Source organism: Bos grunniens, chromosome 17, assembly GCF_055505025.1.
Source record: "Bos grunniens cultivar Pamir isolate PY7600 chromosome 17, Bosgru_T2T1.0, whole genome shotgun sequence".
In the NCBI taxonomy this organism is placed as follows: Eukaryota; Metazoa; Chordata; class Mammalia; order Artiodactyla; family Bovidae; genus Bos; species Bos grunniens.
The window spans coordinates 68,873,654-68,891,739 of record NC_141181.1 but is presented as its reverse complement, the minus strand read 5'-3'; the positions used below and the strand labels follow the sequence as shown (position 1 = coordinate 68,891,739).

The following is an 18,086-nucleotide window of genomic DNA, read 5'->3' as shown; positions in this document are numbered from 1 at the left end:
CCAACTCTTTGTGACGCCGTGGACTGTAGCCCACCAGGCTCCTCTGTCCATGGGATTTTTTAGGCAAGAGTACTAGAGTGGGTTGCCATTTCCTTCTCCAGGGGATCTTTGCGACCCAGGGATTGAACCTGGGTCTCCCGCATTGCGGGCAGATGCTTTACCATCTGAGCCATCATGGAAGCCCCCGTTAACAGCTCAGTGAATTACTCTTAGTAAATTTGAGACCTTGGAGAAAAGTTGAAATACATTCAACATTTTCTTAAAAATTTTTTTTTGGCCATAGTAGTGGGATCTCAGAGAAGGCAATGGCACCCCACTCCAGTACTTTTGCCTGGAAAATCCCATGGACGGAGGAGCCTGGTAGGCTGCAGTCCATGGGGTCGCTAAGAGTCGGACACGACTGAGCGACTTCACTTTCACTTTTCACTTTCATGCATTGGAGAAGGAAAACCCACTTCAGTGTTCTTGCCTGGAGAATCCCAGGGACGGGGAAGGCTGGTGGGCTGCCGTCGATGGGGTCGCACAGAGTCGGACATGACTGAAACGACTTAGCAGCAGCAGCAGCAGCAGCAGTGGGATCTTAGTTCCCCGACTAGGAATCGAATCCATGCCCACTGCATTGGGAACTTGAAGTCTTAACTGCTGGACCACCAGGGAATTCCCATAATGTGGTCCAGGGAAGTCCCATAATGTATTAGCTTAAAACACAGAAAGATATTTTTAATCTCCTGTTCATAAAATTACATTTAGATTTGTGATGATGATTCAAAAATTTGAAAGGTGTTGAGGACTTTTTTTCTTAAACCCAGCCCTAACTCCAGTGGCTAAAATTCAGTCTTTAGCTAGTCTTTCCTTTTTCCACTCTTAAATTACATTACGTCTTTGTTCCTGGCCAGCGTGTCAGTGAGTCTCACCAAGAGCTTCTTTATAGTTTATGAAACGTAAGAGGAAACCACCGTGTTTGCGGCTTTCTCACTCCGCTCCTTTCGTTAAGAGCAGTGGCAGGAGAAGCAGCCCTGTCAATAGAATTCTAAAAGAAGAAGTGAAATGGGCAGGGCCCAGCCCCGGGATTGTGGCATCAAAGTCAGCCTCTGAGGGCTGTGGGCGGGAGGACAGAGTGGGGGCGAGCCGGTCCTCCCAGGCGCGCCCTGCTTTGAGTTTGGACCGCGCCGTCCCCTCGAGGCGTCCTGCGGCCTGTAAACACTGAAGTTGAGGGGTATCCCGGCCTAGAACGCCGCATCCTTAGCAGAAGTGACTCATCACACTGGCCGTAGCAGGCTCTGAAACAGAAAGTCCCTCCAGTTGCTGCTTGTTCTAATGCGCCTTGCCACTTCCAAAGATGGAATCCAGACCCTCAGCATTTTCTTGCCTAAATTGACTGCTTGTGTTCAGTCGTGGCTCAGGTACACGGTCAGAGCCTTGGCCCCCATGGCCTGCATTCGTTAGGGACGCGGTGCCTGGTGACGGCTGAGCGGGGCCAAGAAAAGCACCAGCCTTCCCTGAGCTCAGACTCTGACTGAACCGTGGGGTTTTTTTCCACTCCTGCAGAGAGGATGAAAAATCTCTGTTGCGCCAACATCCTAGAGGCAGCTGCGGTGAGAGGACGCAAGCAGGTTGCCACCCTCAGTAGAGCCACCTGGAGGGTGCAGGGGGTCTTACCCGGTGAGGGGAGGGTTTTAATCGGAACTCTGTCATGGCTTTGCAACAGCATTTTCATTTCTTCCTGTCTTCCCCTTCCTCCTCCGCTTTAATTTCCTGTATGCGGAATGACTTCAGAGGGATACGGTTTCTGCATCCCCAGTCCCACCGGGCCCTCTGCAGAGGGATAGGCAAAGTAGATGCTGCGGAGGGAGGAGGCCGCCAGCGCCAGCAGGCGTGCGGCGTGGCGGTTAAGTTTGCGAGGAGTTGCTTAGCACCTGTGAGAGGACTCGTATCTCCGAGAGCTTCACTGGCCGACCCTGCAGCCTTCTTTAATTCCCCCGAAGAGAAGCTCTCCCTCCCTGCCCTCCACCTGGGTGCTTGCGTCCACCGCAGACCTGTCAGGGATTCCAGGGCCCCGGATGCTGTGTGGCGCCTGCGGATGAGGGGCCAGCCCCGACAGCCCCCTCTGCCAGAGAAGCACGTTTCTGGGCTGCGCCGAAGTGAGACGTCTCAGGTAGCTTTCGCTGTGTTCACTCTGACTTCCTTCTGGGTTTGATACTGGAGGCGATTGTGCCTTGGTTTCTGTGATTTTTAACCCCTCTTGCCTTCATTGTTCCCTCTTCTTGGACTGACTTGAACCTTGGGAAACAAGGTGGGCTCCTGTTCGGGATGCTTCTGCTGACGCACTCATCACCTGTGACTTCTGAAGCCAGGCAGCTTTTCTTGTGTGACAGAGACGCCATTGTCTCCTTCACCTGCACATTCTTAGAGCTCCAGAAAGAGCTTCTAGACTGGGGAGGTTTCTCTGAGAAAATGGCTGTCTGTATGCTCAGAAGGGAATTATTTTTAACGTACGTCAACTCCTGTAGGAAACGGGTGCTTAAACAGTTACCTAATAGCTATTGGAGAGTAGGCCGAGGCTCCCTGGGCTAATTGAACAACCACTTTTCATTTCTTTCAACAACAATCGACTGAACACTGGCCACGCTTGTTCAGAGGACGGATGCGGCCGCGTTCCTGCCAACTAGGGTCCTGCTCGCGTGGGTCTGTCTGCAGCCCCAGCTCCTGCTGCCAGGACCGCAGGCACCAGCTGTGTCGTCTACTCTTTCCCGCAGCTCCCTCAGAAAAGTGCCATCATCCCTTTCAACCTGACAAAGCAAAAGGAATGTGGGGTTCAGTCTTTTTCTTTATACTTTTGTCAGCAAAGCCTTTATTGCTTTATCCTAACAGGATCCACAAAGGCTCTAAGGCAGCCCCGAGACACAGCATGTATTGATTCCCTGTCAGTTACTGAAACAAAACCTTTGGGCATTTCAGTTGGGGAACAGCCCCGTGGCCATCCTGCCACAAGTAGAAGCTTAAACTGGAAAAGTACAGTTGGGCTGGAGGGGAGCTATTGTTGGCTTTGCTTCCAGGGACTTTTGAAATGATCCTTGACTCTCACAGCCATCCCAACAGTAACCTTCATTTCACCCACATGGAGTAATGAATTGAAAGAAGGTGTTAACGGTTTACGTGTTTGAGCAATAGAAGGGACACAGTGAGTGAGTTTCCCCATTCACATGTCTGTTTTTGGGTCGTGTGGTTTTCTGTGCCATGTGAACTGTAGGCTGGACTGGAGGCTGAGAGTCTCACGGACTTTTGGACCGAGTCCCTAGGCCACTGTCCGGGTTTGGCCTTGCCCTCACCCGGGGGAGGAGATCTGCATCGTAGAGCACAGGAGCTGAGCTCAAAGGAGGCTGAAACGGCCTCCCAGTCCAGCCACTTACAAGCCACATAACCTTGGGCAGGTTACCTGACATCCCTGAGCCTTGGCTTCCTCATCTATAAAAGGGGGTAAAAGCAGTTACCTTATTGGTAGGATTAAATGAGATAATGGGTATAAAGCCCTTGGCTTTAATAGGACTTCAGTAAATGATAGCTTTTTATTTTTTGTCACATAACACGTCTTATGGGGTGTTAGTCCCCCAACCAGAGATCAGACTCATAGCCCTGCTTGGATGTGCAGAGCCTTAACCACTGGACCACCAGGGAGGTCCCCAGTGATAGCGTCTTAACAAATGTTAGAGCAACCCCAGAAGCCTCTGCCATGTACCCGGGGTACTTGGCTCCTTTGTGGCTCATCTCTCGTATGTTGACCAAGAAGAACTATCGAGGCTCCGTGGTCGGTGCTCAGTAAACGTTGAATGAACGAGAGGGCCTTGGTGCTCTCTTTGCCTTGTCGCCGCAGACCAGCCCTTCACACCATGAGTTTTATGCTAGGAGGTGTCCTGAGAGGCGCTTTGAGAAAACTAACCGGTTAGGTTGGGAGAGCGCTGTGGAGCTTGCAGGGTGTCGATTCCCACCCTCTCTAGAGAAGTTTAATGCCTGTCACTGTTAGAGAAGCCTGGAAACATCTGGGGAGAGAAGTCCCCCCTAGCTTTTTAAACTCGGCATTTTCCAAGCGCTTTTGACTCTGTAGGCAATGATAGTACCTTCCTGAGGCTGTGATGAGCTCACATGTGCAGAGCACTTAACACAGTGCTAGACAGAGTGAGCACCGCGTAGGAGTTGCTGTAACCATGATCGTTAAGTGCTTTTTCATCCTGGGACTCGTACAAAGTATGGCGCCATTCCCTTATCCATGGGCATTTATTTCCAGTGGCATGTTGTTACGGACGGTACTGTGCAGGTATTTCCATGGGAGAGATTCCTAGGAGTCAAACTGCTGGGCCAAAGGGTATGCACATTTGAAATTGTGATAGATCCTTCAGAGTTACCTTCCAGAACCCAGTCAGCTATTATCCAACAGTTCATTTGCCCAGTGAAGAGATGAGAAGCTCTCTTCCCTTGCCAGGCCTGCACTGGATCATCCTCCCGTCTTGTGAAATCAAAATCGAATGGAACACAGGGCAAGTCACCTTTTCTTCTGTCTTGCAGAGTCTGGCCACAGATAAGGGACCAAAATGACGGACTCCAAGTACTTCACCACGACTAAGAAAGGTACTGTGTGTTCCGTCGTGGGCTCGTCTCCTTGTTCTCTGCCCTTCATTTCTGCTTGCTCCCTGTAGCAGTTGGGGGTGAGGGTGGGTGGAGGCCTGGAAATGAGTGGCAAGAATCACACAGAGCATTTTTAACCTTGTGGATCCGGAAATTTGAACTGCTGATGGTGTAAGAAGTTGACCACTTCCTTCAGAATTCCAGAAGGAAAAGGCATTAGCTCCAAGTATAGGGAAAAAAAAGTCCTCTTTTGTTCCCCATGGCTTTGAGTTATCTACAGTGAGGGACTTTTTTCCACACCCTGGAAGACAGAAAGCACGCAGCCCTGTCAGCAGTTCCTCAGTGAGAACTGTGCTTATCTGGTCCTCACTTAGCCTTGGGCACGGGTTTTACGTGCTTGAAGTCAGAGTTTATATCCTGTTTTTCGTCTGACATTATCGTAATCATTTCCCCACAGTTCTGAAGACTCAGTCTGTTGAGTTGCTGCATTGAAATTTGCTAAGCTAGACTTGGGTTGTTGGGTATTGGAGTTGTTTCTGCTTTTCAGGAAGTGGAGTTTGCTGTAGTGGCTGACAAGTGTGCTTTAACCCTGTAAGCATCTTTCTGTCTGGCCCTTCTTTCCTCCTTCCTTCTGTCCAAGTGAGACTAGCACTCGCCTGCTGAACAGATGAGGAGAGTCTGCCCTTGGGTCAGCGGAGCCAGGGCCTGCACATGAGGCACTCGTTTCTCTGGCCACTTTCCCCGAGTGTCTGCCGTGTGCAGTGGAGGAGACACATGGAGTCTCTGGCCTGGCTTTGCTTGCTGGTGGGCAGAGAGGACAGTTTATTAAGTAGTGATCACTCTAAATGGCTGTGGGTGCTGTGATATTGGTGGGGGGGTGGCCTGTGTGGGGCTAGCCAGGTGTAAAGAGGGGGAAGGGAGGGGGATGGGCGGGTGCTGGGCCCAGGGTCCATTTAGGGAAAGGGAAGCCTGGCCCAAGTTACTGAAGAGTGTGATGGAAGGAGAGGTGGAGAGGTATACAGGGCCTGATGAACCAGGCCAGAGCCGGGGAACAGTGCTGAGCGTACTGGGGTGTCAGTGTGGGGGTTTTGTGGGTTTCTTTTGAGGAAAAAGTCTAGGGAAATGTCTGGGACCAAACTTGACGTCAGTGATGGTTTTAGGCAAAAAGAGGTCTGGGTCAGATTCTAATCAAGGATCAAAGTAGGTGAGGCTTGGGGAGGCAGAACCACAGTTCGCATGGGAGATGGTGTTTCCTGAGCTGGGGAGGAAGGCTGCGGTGCTGCTGGGGGTGGAGCGGGTGCCTGGTATGTGACTGAGGAGGTGGGCTCAGTGCCTGACTGGATTCGGGCCCATGACAGGAAGGAGACATTTCAGAAGCAGGCCAATTCCGGGTTCAGTGCGCTGCCTTCTTGGGGCTGAGGAGACCTGGGCCTCAGCCCATCAGTTGACTCCCAGTTGTACTGAAGCTGGTTAATCATCTCAAACAAAGCAGGGGCAGCAGGGCTCAGGGTGGGTCATGGGGTCTGTTGGATCCCACGTCAGGGACATATAGTCCCCGGTCTCCTGGAGGAGAAGGGCATATGTCCCCTTAGCGCTCCAGAGCCTTGGGTTTGAACTGCAAGCTCTGCAGATTCCTCCTGGCTCTGTTGAGCAATTTCCTCAGTGTGGCCTTGCCCAGGCTGCGCTGCCTGATCGTTCTCGATTAACCTGTTTACTGCCTCTCCTCGCAGATACTTTGCTGAACGCCATATTGTTCAGTCATTTAAAAAAAAAAAAAGAACAACAATGGAAAAAATACCTGTTCTTTTTTTTTCCATGTAAATCTATCCAGAACTTCCTCTAGCACTTCCCCCTCTCCTGATAGTTTCTACTTCACCCCCACCCCAGGCAACTTAAGAGAGTAGTCGGGGACGCTCCTACAAAAAAGGGAGCCCAGACAAAGAGGGTCACGTGGCAAGTTAGTAATAATCACGGCCACCTTTCACGCTGGCCACTGAGCACCAGGCACTGAGCTGAGTGTTTCGCCACTGTTACAGGAGAAACTTCAAGGCCCAAGCGAGGCTGAGAGTGCAGACAAGGAAACGCGTTCAGAGAAGCAGGGCGAATGTCCTGGGTCGGCCAGAGCACGCAGACTCTGGAGCTGGCAAACCTGGTTTTGAATCTTGGCCTTCCTTCTCACGGCTGTGTCCCTTGTCTAGTTCCCGAACCTCTTCTGTTCTCCATTTGTTCATCTGCAAAGGAGGGGAAGTATGGCGCTATTGTGAGGGTGAAATGAGGAAAGGCATGGGAATAAGTTACGGAGGCTCCTGGCTTAGAAGAAGGCTCGGGAAGGCAGGCTGCAGCTGTCTTGAGGGCAGGAGGCCTGTCTCACTCCGCTGGCTGCCCCTTACCCTGTCCCTAGGGCTGTCAGGGGCCTGCCTCCCTGCCCACAACAGGGCCCTGAACCGGCCTGCTTCCTCGTCTGCTTTTTTCCGATCCTCAAGTTCTTAAGAACACTTTATCAAGCCCTGGAGCCCTTGTGGGCCAGCTGAATCCCCATTTTCAGATCTGAGCCACCACTTGTGGCTCAGGAAGTGAAACCCTGAGTGAGCTCTTTTAACTCGAGGCTCTAGGAAAACAGGAAAAGCCATGTGTGGGAATTGAGCAGATCCTGCCCTCCCCCCTCAAACCTCACGTCCCCAGGTTCCATCCATCCCGCGCTGGGTGCGGTGGCTGAGGAGAACCCTGCCTCCCTCTGTGTGTTTTTTAGCTGTCTAGCTGAACAGGACCTGTCCGTACTGTTCTTGTCTCCATAGCTTCCACAGTTCCTTTCCCCTCAGTTCAGCGTGACCTCCAGGCTTCCATCCTCTGCTGCCTGCCCCACCAAGCCCAGGACCCAGAACTGCCCTCAGCGGGCAGCACAGAGTGTCTTCCCTGCCTTCTTTCTGTTCTTCTGGCGGTTGGGGACTGGGCATCGCTGCCTGGCAGGTGGAAATGGGGCACTCACACTGCCTCCTTTTTTAGGAGAAATCTTTGAGCTGAAGGCAGAACTGAACAGTGACAAGAAGGAGAAGAAGAAGGAGGCGGTGAAGAAAGTGATCGCGTCCATGACCGTGGGCAAAGACGTCAGGTGTGCAGGGGCGGGCCGGCTGCGGCTGGGGGCACCGGAAGAGGGAGGTTGTCGAGCCTGGGCCCGGTTCAGATGCCCGCTTTTAGGCATCCCTAGGGACCCGTGTCTGCCCTCGTGTCGTTCCCTTCACAAACCTCCTTTCCAGACAGAAGGTTTTGTTTGCAGAGGGGTCACGTGCTCAGATGCTGACGGGGTCAGGCAGTCATGGAGTAAGTGAAGTGGGCTGGGTTGAGAAGGCAGCGGATAGCGAAGTGAATGTGGTGCGCCCCCGTCAGGAGCTCCGGAGGACACTGCTGCTGGGGAGAGGACCCCGGTGGGGCCAGGTCTTCTAAAAGAATGGGGAATCTGGATTTTTCATTTTACCTCCCCCTGTTTTAGATTGCCAGATGAGGAAGTTCCCTGGCAGCCCCGTGGTTAAGACTCAGGGCTTTCACTGCCACGGGTCCAGGTTCCACCCGTGGCCGGGGACCTCAGATCCTGCACCAACGAGATAAACACGGCGCAGGGAAAGCCCACCACAGGGCGGGCTTGTTCAGGTCCGCCCTGCCGTGTGCGTCTTGCCGGAGCAGGTCACATGTAGACTTGTGGCTGCGCCTCTGTTCACGGTCTTCCCAGCCTGGAATGTCCCTTCCTGTTTTCCATTTACCCTGCCACCGCCCTCATGACGCCAGCCCACTGCCCTGAATACGCAGCACTTGCTGTGTTCCCGTCACTAATTCTAAATTCTAGACGTTCTTCTTTTTATTACTGGTTTTTTGGCCTCACTGCCTGGTTTCCGGGATCTTGATTCCCTCACCAGGGATTGAACCCAGGCCCCTGGCAGTGAGAGCACGAGTCCTGACTCCTGGGCCTTGGTGGAGTTCCCTAGACTGCCCTCGCCTTACATGCGCTTGTGTGTCCCTTCCCGCCACGCTGGCAGGCCCTCAGGGGCGGGTGAGGCTTCATGACGCTTAGCATTGGAGAGCGTCTGAGGGTTGGAGAGCTTGCTCAGGTGTCTTCCTGGCAGTCCCTTGTATTCTGTAGGTAAGGAGGTTTTCCTGCCAAAGAAACCAGAAACAATGAGTGCCCAGTGGTCACGTGGGCAGCCTGGGTGATGGTGGAAGCAGACTCACATCCAGCCCTTCTAAGATCCAGAGCCAGGCGCTTTCCTCCATTTCCTCTCTGCTGTGCACTTGTGGTCTCCAGCCCATGCCTGGTAGGCCTGGATGCCAACAAGGAGCGGCTCCCCATTAAGATCCCTCAGCAGGACCCCACTGCTCCAGGCTTCTCCAGGGATTGCCCTGTCCCATCGCCACGCTCAGCACGGGACCTCCTGACAGTGTCTCAGGAGAAACAGTTCTGCAGAGAAACCTGTGGAGGACAGAGTGGCAGAGGGGTCCGTGTCTGCTGGGAAGTCAGGCCTCCTTCCAAGGCACATTCCTCCCAGGACCACATCTCTCCTTCAGTTAGAGCCCCTGCCTGCCACAGAGGAGGCACCTTTGTCCTCTGTCTCCGATGAGCCTCTGCTGGTGTGACAGCCCAGGAGAGCGAGGCGGGCTCTCAGCTCCCCCCTTCCTGGCCTGGCATCTTCCAGGGTGACGCATCAGTCCAGGCTCAGGAAACTCACTTTCGTTCCCATGTCTTTGCCCATTAAGTCACAAAAATTGAGAAGAGGAGGTGATAATTTCAGAGACAGAAAACCGACCACTAACTATGTTTCACATCTCAAGGAGCCTGTGACCCCGAGACTGTGGGTGCCATGTTGGGAAGGGTTCTGCCCAGTATATCAGCACTCATGAGCACAGGCTTTGGACTCAGACCTGGCACCTTAGGCAGTTCTTTGTCATTTGTGAGCCTCAGCTTTGTCTTCTATAAAATGGGGATAATCTACAGGCTTCTCAGGGCCCTTAAAGGAGATCATATGAAAAGCCCTGAGCACCAAGCCTGGCTTGCGGTGTGAGCCCTGTGCGTGAGTGCCCTGTAGTGTCCATGGTCCAGCCCCGCCCTGCTCCCCTAAGCCTTCTGCAGCCAGCAGCCTGATACAAGTGGCCACGTCAAGTATCAGAGAAGGAAAAACGACTGTTTCCATTTCTGTAGCGCCTTCTTAGTGCCGAGGACTAGACGCCCTTAAGTAAGTTGTCTCTTTCAGTTATAACAGGGCCCTGCAAAATGGGGTTTGTTATTTCTTTTTCTCGCAAATGAGAAAATCGAAACAGGGGATACAGAAAATTTCCCAGCTTGATACAGCCAGCAAGAGGCAGAGCTGGCTTTGAGCCAAGTCTGATGGACTCCAGAGCCCATCTATGAGCCTTGTGAAAAGAACAAGGACTTTTTGGCTTTTAAAATCGCCCTTTGTAATTCCGTTTCTACCAACAGATGCTCAGGGTGACGGAGCTGGTGCCCGGCCTTTACTGGGAAGTCCTGTTAACATTTCCTGCCCGCTTTGCACGCCCCCTCCTCCCCAGCCCCCATCAGCTGCCCGAAGAGTCCTCCTCTTCTTTTCTCTGGGCTTCCCCACACTGACGCGGCTTGACCTTCCAGTGCCCTCTTCCCCGACGTGGTGAACTGTATGCAGACGGACAACCTGGAGCTGAAGAAGCTGGTGTACCTGTACCTGATGAACTATGCCAAGAGTCAGCCCGACATGGCCATCATGGCCGTCAACACCTTCGTGAAGGTGCGGAGGAGCTGGGTGGGGCTGGGGGGCTGCTCACCGCGCAGGCTCCCTGGGTGTGGCGCCGCTGCCCTGGGTAGAAACACGGAGGCTCCTTTCCACCCATCTGACTCCCCGCCTGGGGTCTCTTCCTCCAGTGGAGGGCTCCCACTGTCTCCAGAAAATCAGATGCCATAGAGCCTGCTAACCCATTCCCCGTGAGGTCTCTCCGGGCCTGTGGGTCCCCCTGGCCCTGTGTCATTTGCAGGCTCAGAAGGCAGCATGTGTCTGAGGGCGTCTTGCTGCGCTTCTAGACTTCACGCCTTCCTGCATGTCCTGTCCTCCAAGTGGAGGATAAGCAGGGACTCACATTGTTAGCCCTGTGCACCTTTAAAACCTCAGCTCCCAGCCCGGTTGACACCCACACGTGGGTGAATGGGGTTCTTTGTCCCAGTAGGAAAACAGGGTTGTGGTGCTGGGTAGATGCAGCTCAGATTATGGCTCTGCTCTGTGACCAGCTGAGCTCCTGAGAGCCTCAGTTCCCTCACCTGTGAAAAGGGAACAGTATCGCCTGTCTGCTCTGAGTATCAGAGGGAGCCCTGCAAAGCCTGGTATCTGGCAAATGCGAGGCGCATCTGTGTGGGGGTGTGTTAGTCGCTCAGTTGTGGTCAACTCTTTGTGACCCCATAGACTGTGGCCTGGCAGCCTCCTCTGTCCATGGGGTTTCCCAGGCAAGAATACTCGAGTGGGTTGCCACTTCCTTCTCCAGGGGATTTTCCTGACCTAGGGATTGAACTGGTATCTCTTGTGTCTCCTGCATTGTCAGGTGGATTCTTTACCTAAGCCACCGGGGAAACCCAGGTACCCACACATACGCTTTGTTTCGGTGCTGTTGGCCACAGTCAGGGGGAGACCCCACAGCAGCCATCTGGTGTTGCTCAACCCGCCCCTGCCCCTGGCCAATGGCCGGTTCCCCTCAGGACTGTGAGGACCCCAACCCCCTGATCCGGGCCCTGGCGGTACGGACCATGGGCTGCATCCGCGTTGACAAGATCACAGAGTACCTGTGCGAGCCACTCCGGAAGTGCCTGAAGGACGAGGACCCCTACGTGCGCAAGACGGCGGCCGTGTGCGTGGCCAAGCTCCACGACATCAATGCCCAGCTGGTAGAGGACCAGGGCTTCCTGGACACCCTCAAAGACCTCATCTCTGACTCTAACCCCATGGTGAGTCTCTACCGCCCACTGTGCCACCTTTGCCACCCTCAGGATTGCTTGGGAAACCCTGGGCTTTGGGCCTCCACCAGGCAGCTCCGGGTCTGGGCAGGCAGAGCCGTGCAGGTGGGCTAGCTGCTCTCCTACCCGCAGTGGTTTGGGCGCCATCTTTGGAGTGAGCTTCTCTGTGCAGCCTCTCTAAGGAGCTGTGTGGCTGCAGGCAAGCCGCCTGACCTTCCTGAGCCCTTTTCTTTCTCAGTAAGCCGGATCTAATTCTGCGCGGCTGCCGGGAGTGTGGAAGGCGGTGTGCCTGGCATAGCCCGGCGCACAGCGGCTGTGTCGTCATCACTGTCTTCTCACCAAGACATCAGAGCGCTCTGACCGGGAGGGGCGCCCCCTTCACCACTTCTCGCAGGGCTGTAGAGGCTCACCCTGGAAGTAGCGTAGCCTGGCGCACTGGGCATTGGGCACGTCTGGGAGGGGAGCTGGCTCCTCATGGCGACGGCAGCAGTTTGGAGAACAGTGGGGCCGTATCTAAAACGGAACGTACGACCTGCCCCCCCAGACATCTCGTTCTGTGTCCCTCTGAGATGCCCATCGCAGGTGGGTGCCCGGGGCCAGTACAGGGATGCCGTGGAGCACTGCGTGGTCAGGGGAGAGTTGAAAACCGCGCAGCCCCGCTGTGGGAACAGCTGCCCTCGTGGAGGAAAGGGTTACAGGCCTGGAGCTTCACCTGGACCCTGCTGTGCCCACCACCCCGAGGGGCTCCGCAGGAAGCTTCTGGCTCTGAGAGACATGGTTGTCAAGCCCCCAGCGAGCTGCTGTGGCTGGTAGAGGGTGACTCTGCTTTAGGTAGCTTTCTCTCGCCAGGAACTTGGAGCCGCTCTCTCTTGTCGTGGTTTTCTTTAATGGTGGGTACGCTTAGTTTCAGCTCACAGAGGAGTCAGTGGAGCGGGTGCCTGCAGTGGGTCTCGGTGCTCCTGACCCTGCCCTTCGGGTCATACCCCTTTCAGGATGTTTGCGCTCTGACTGGCCACCGTCATGAGCTGCCTGCTGCCCTGGCCTGTGGATAGCGCCCTAGCCTCTGCCTCCTCCACCCTCCCAACAGGTGGTGGCGAATGCGGTGGCCGCCCTCTCGGAGATCGCCGAGTCTCACCCCAGCAGCAACCTGCTCGACCTGAACCCACAGTCCATCAACAAGCTGCTCACAGCCCTGAACGAGTGCACCGAGTGGGGCCAGATCTTCATCCTGGACTGCCTGGCCAACTACACGCCCAAAGACGACCGGGAGGCCCAGAGGTGAGGGGTTCTGGGGCTGGGAGACCTCGCCAGGCCAGGTCCCTAGGGCGGGGGCTCCCAGAAGCCAGGCCACAGGCCTCCGGTGGGCCTCTCTCCAGGGCCTCACCCCACAGACCGTCCTCAGACACAGAGCCAGGCTGGAAGTGGTGTTGCTTCAGGCAGTCAGCGCACTGCCCACTGAGGGCACAGAACAGAACCCAGGGCCTGCTTAGACCGCTGACGAGACTTTGGTCACTGCAGGCTGAGGCAGGAGGTGGGTAGCGTGAGAGCCACCGTTCATTGACTCCCACTGGGAGCCTAGGGTTCTGCTGGGTGCTTCCCCCACGCGTGATCATCTTTAAAGCAGCTTCATCATTGTCTCTGGTTCCCAGGGAGGTGGAGGAGGTCACAGGTCTCCCAGCCAGATCTCCCCCAACTCTTGGTGCTAACCAGCATGGTCCCCTTCCCGCTTTGAGAGCCCTCACAACAGAAGGCAGGGAGTTGACATTTCTCTGGTATTTACTGACTGCCAGGCACTGTGCTCAGTGCTGGACACGCATGTCTCAGTTAAGCTTCCAGCAACCATGTGCTGCTGGCATCATCCTCTCCCATGTTTCAGATGAGGAAACTGAGGCTCCAAGTGGTTTTGACCTACAGGAAAGAGGACCGGCATCTAGATCTCCCTCCTACAGAAGACATGTTATCTTGATAACTAAAAACAGGGTGCTTCCCCCATTTGTCTCTCCTGTTTGCCCCCCTTGGAACGGACCACAGCATCTGTGAGCGGGTCACCCCCAGGCTGTCCCACGCCAACTCTGCCGTGGTGCTGTCGGCTGTGAAGGTGCTGATGAAGTTCATGGAGATGCTGTCCAAGGACCTAGACTACTACGGCACGCTGCTCAAGAAGCTGGCGCCGCCCCTGGTCACGCTGCTGTCGGCCGAGCCCGAGCTGCAGTATGTGGCCCTGCGAAACATCAACCTCATCGTGCAGAAAAGGTAGCGGTGCTGCTGCGCGCGGGCACTGCGTGCGCCAGGGCCGGGAGGGGTGGCCTCTGCTGAGAACAGGGCTCCGAAGGGAAACCGACCTGCCGCGGATAGGGCCTCGCAACAGCTTAAGCCAGGGATTCTTAGCCACTGGTATCTTTGTCCCACAGGGGACATTTGGCAGCGTCTGGAGACATTCTTGGTTGTCATCATGGGGGCTACTGCTGCTGGCATCTAGGGGTGGAAGCGGGGAGGCTGCTTCACAGCCTCTGGTGCACAGGAGTGCTCCCTCCGTCCCCCCAGAACGCCAGCAGTGAGAGGCTGAGAAGCCTTGGCTTAGCCTGGGCAGGTAGAGGCTAGCGCACTTCTTAACCATGGACAGTGGCTAGTCTGAGTCCCCACAGCCCTCCTGAAGCAGGGTGTAGGGTGGTGTGTGTGCGAGTGTTTTTCCCGGGGAAGGAGTCCAAGCTCTGGAGGCTGGAGGGCGACATGGACTCTACATCAGCCTCAGGGCCGCTCAGAGTGCAGAGCACCCGTTTCTCTCCACCCCGCAGGGATGACCACAGCAGTGAGCCGCTGCTCCTAAGGGAAGGCTCCGGGGTGGCTGGGGCGAGCAAACCATGAACCATCCTGGGAGGGGCCCGGCAGCTCCGTGCTGGGGGTGGGGCAGGGCAGACTCTGCAGTTCAGCTTCCAGCCTCTCTGGTCAAACAGGTCCATCAGCAGCTAATTCGCGGGCAGAACAAGCACCTCTCGTACACGTTCTCTCTCGGAAGACTGCACAGGCAACCTGTCCTTGTAGCCTCAGTCTGGTTCTGAGCACGCGCCTCAGGTCCCAGAAGCGTCAGGGGAGTTGGGACATTTGTAGAGGTTTGGGAGGTAAATTTGGGAAAGCTGTCTGAGTGTCTAAGGAGAGAATGAGACGAGAGTCGTAGTTGCAGGGTGGGGCGGGTGAGGTGTCATGGCCTGTGCAGCCCGATCAGCAGGAGGGGCTCCCTGTGCGGGTTTTATTTAACAAGCCAAGCTCCCAAGGTGCTGAACCTGATACTGAGGCACCACCAGACCCAGGCCCCACGTGCGCTGGGCAGCTAGTGCCGAGTCCTGGTGGCGGAAACCACCTCTCCAGCCGTCCAGTGCAGGACCCCACTGCCCCCCACCCCCCAGCACGACCAAGGCCCCTGCTTCGCCAGGAGCCCTCCCACCCCACCACAGCCTGCCCAGCTCTCCCGCTGTGTCTTCTCCCCTCTTCACCGTTCTGTTCCTCCTCTCTGTTTTGGAAAGGCCGTGGAAGTGGGAGCCAGGGAGGGGTGGTGACTCTCATCTCACTCGCTCCCCGATTAGCACTCGGTGTGTGGCCCAGGGCAGGCCGCTCCCCATCAGGTTCCCACAGCTGGGAAAAGGAGGTGGGGGGGCGCCGGTTGAGGGAGGGGCGTAGACACTTCTGACAACGAGTGCCTTCTCTGAGGCAGGCATGCATCATGCCAGGCGCTTGGCATCTACCTCTCTTGTAGGTATCCAGGTCGGGGTCCCCAGGACCCCCACACATGCATTCAGAGATTCACTAGAAGGACTCACAGGAGGTGGCGTATCGGCCCCATAGTTGTGGTTTATCGGCCTGGTGGGGCTCTACAGCTGGACCGTAGGGAGAAGGCCAGGCGGCGTCTGGAGGAGTCCTCGCGCTGGCCTCTTGAGCTCCCTCCCCTGTCAGTTAAGGCAGTCAACCCCCTGTGTCCTACTCGGGAACAGTGGGGGCACTCTCGAGAGCCAGGTTCCCAGACACCAGGCCTCTCTAGGACTAGCAGCGCAGGCCTGCGACGGTAACATTTCTGACAGAATGCACCCCGTCTCATGAGTGAGAAGGCGGGCCTGAGGTCACCAGCTAGAACTGAAACTGAGGCCTGACTTCCAAGCCCGTCGCCGGGTGCCTGTGACCTCCTGAATGTGAAGTGTTTCTTGCTTCCCTTCCTGGGATGTGGTTGGACACGCAGGCGCTGGGCAGGGCCCCTGCACAGGAGCGTGTGGCCACAGGAGTCACTGGCTTCATGGATGTCAGGCTCCACGTCTGACCCCAGAAATGTCCCAGCAGATGTGAGAGGCCCCTGACCCGCTGTTTGCTCTTTGGGCGCCCTCGCCCACCCCCAGGCCTGAGGTCCTGAAGCACGAGATGAAGGTGTTCTTCGTGAAGTACAACGACCCCATCTATGTGAAGCTGGAGAAGCTGGACATCATGATCCGCCTGGCCTCCCAGGCCAACATCGCCCAGGTCGGCAGAGGGTGGTGTCTGGGCCCTGGGCTTCATAAGAAAGCTCTCCATGAATGTTATCGGGCACTTTTGTGATTAAGGAGCCTGTTCTTTCTGTTGTCACTTATTATCTGTCCATCAAAGTGGATGCGTTAGCTAGATCACCCGAAACAAGGCTTGTCCAGCCCTGACAGGTCATCCTTCCTGGTTTCCTCTTGGGGCACCCGAGAGCTCCCTCCCTCCCTCAGGACTCACACCTTGAACGGGAGGCAGGATCCCATCGGGCTCGTGTCTGTGCGCACCCCAAGCCCAGGGGTGTTCCGGGACAGCGCCCTGCCAGATCCCCCCAACTCCATCTCCTCTGTCTGGGACCCAGGTGTTGGCGGAGCTGAAAGAGTACGCAACCGAGGTGGACGTGGACTTTGTACGGAAGGCTGTGCGAGCCATCGGCCGTTGTGCCATCAAGGTGGAGGTGAGCCTCTGAGACCGTCCTGGGTGGGAGGAGGGAGGAAGGAGGAAGGGCAAGGGGTCCGAAACCGGGAGACAAGTCTGATTCAAACAGGATCTGTCAGCTTTTCACGACCTGGCAGGGCCTGAGGGTCACAGCTGGAGCCCTGCAGGCCCCCATGGTACAGATTTGGCTCCTCCTCATCTGTAATCTTCCTTGGGCCTCTGAGTTGCTGCAGGTGAAATCAGCCCATCATCATCATGGGATCTCCTGCAGCGTTAGCGCAGAGGGTGGGGCAGCCCAAGCTGATAGTGGCCCCAGCAGACTTAGCTTTCACTTCATGGACCTTGGGGCAGGGGGCTCTGCCTGCTGAATGTTTTGGCCAGTTTCACAATTCAACCGTCTGTGTGCCCTTTTTCCCATATTTTCAAGGGTCACTGAGACCGCTGTGTCCTGGCCCTTCATCCCTCATGTTCTCTGCCTCTGGAGATGTTCTTGGGCCGCTGACCTGACTCTCCTTAAACGGGTCCCTGGAGGCCAAGGGGTCCCTTGAGCCCAGCCTCTCAAGACATTTCCCCTTTGATGCTTCTGATGGCAGTGAGGAGTCACTCCCACAGTCTAACATAGTGTGTTGGAGTTAGGGGGTGTGGGGAGGCCTGGCCCACGCTCTCCTCTCCCTACACAGCAATCCGCCGAGCGCTGCGTGAGCACGCTGCTCGACCTCATCCAGACCAAGGTCAACTACGTGGTTCAGGAGGCCATCGTGGTCATCAAGGACATCTTCCGCAAGTACCCCAACAAGTGCGTGGCCACTGCTCCTGCCTGTCAGGGTGCTGCAGTTCTGGGGCCGAGGGGGAGGGAGGAGGAGCACGGGGAGCGCTCCCTCTTCCTCACTTCCCTGCTGCTCTGCGCCCCAGGCCTAAACAGGAACCAAGGTGGAAAGGACAAAGCTCGGTATCCTCTTCCCACCAGCCTCTCGGGCTCTTCGTAGAGTAGCTGCCCGTGTCTCTTGCCCCTCACGGGCGGCCCGGGCACCCTCGGTGCTCACATACCACTGCGCCCTGATCTCCAGGTACGAGAGCGTGATTGCCACGCTGTGCGAGAACCTAGATTCCCTGGACGAGCCCGAGGCTCGAGCCGCCATGATCTGGATCGTGGGCGAGTACGCCGAGCGGATAGACAACGCGGATGAGCTACTGGAGAGCTTCCTGGAGGGCTTCCATGACGAGAGCACCCAGGTGAGGCGCCCCTACAGGCCTCAGGGCCCTGCCCTCCTGACACCACCCTCACCGTGTGGACATTCATGTGAGAGGTGAATGGGAGACAGGCGTGGTCCCTTTCGTCCCTCACTGTGGTGCCTAAGGGGCGCTCCTGAGGACAATCTGTGGCGGAGGACTCTGAAGGCTGCAGACGTTTCTGGTTTTGTTGTTGTTTTTAATTTATTTTTGGCTCTGCTGGATCTTCATGGCTGCATGCAGGTTTCTCTAGTGCAGTAGTCTGGGGCTACTTTCCAGCTGCGGTGTGTGGGCTCCCCATTGCACTGGCTTCTCTTGTTTTGGG

The 18,086-nt window shown here is 55.9% G+C and overlaps 1 protein-coding gene across 5 annotated transcripts in view; it reads left to right on the top strand.

Moving 5' to 3' along the window:
* The window catches only part of AP1B1 (adaptor related protein complex 1 subunit beta 1), a 48,264-nt gene that overhangs the window by 13,509 nt on the left and 16,669 nt on the right, over positions 1-18,086 (top strand). For 3 of the 5 annotated variants that reach the window (XR_015144716.1, XM_086348530.1, XM_086348528.1), the window contains exons 2-11: positions 4,561-4,623; positions 7,624-7,729; positions 10,250-10,385; positions 11,342-11,587; positions 12,684-12,874; positions 13,628-13,849; positions 15,979-16,099; positions 16,455-16,550; positions 17,212-17,327; positions 17,599-17,764. Coding sequence is in view for 4 of the 5 variants with exons in the window: in XM_086348530.1 (XP_086204656.1) it covers positions 4,587-4,623; positions 7,624-7,729; positions 10,250-10,385; positions 11,342-11,587; positions 12,684-12,874; positions 13,628-13,849; positions 15,979-16,099; positions 16,455-16,550; positions 17,212-17,327; positions 17,599-17,764 (1,437 nt within the window). In the remaining variant the exon portion in view is untranslated. Of the gene's footprint in view, positions 1-1,757; positions 2,156-4,560; positions 4,624-7,623; positions 7,730-10,249; positions 10,386-11,341; positions 11,588-12,683; positions 12,875-13,627; positions 13,850-15,978; positions 16,100-16,454; positions 16,551-17,211; positions 17,328-17,598; positions 17,765-18,086 lie in introns of those variants that run through there. The other 2 variants (XM_086348531.1, XM_086348529.1) reach the window with 1 other exon arrangement.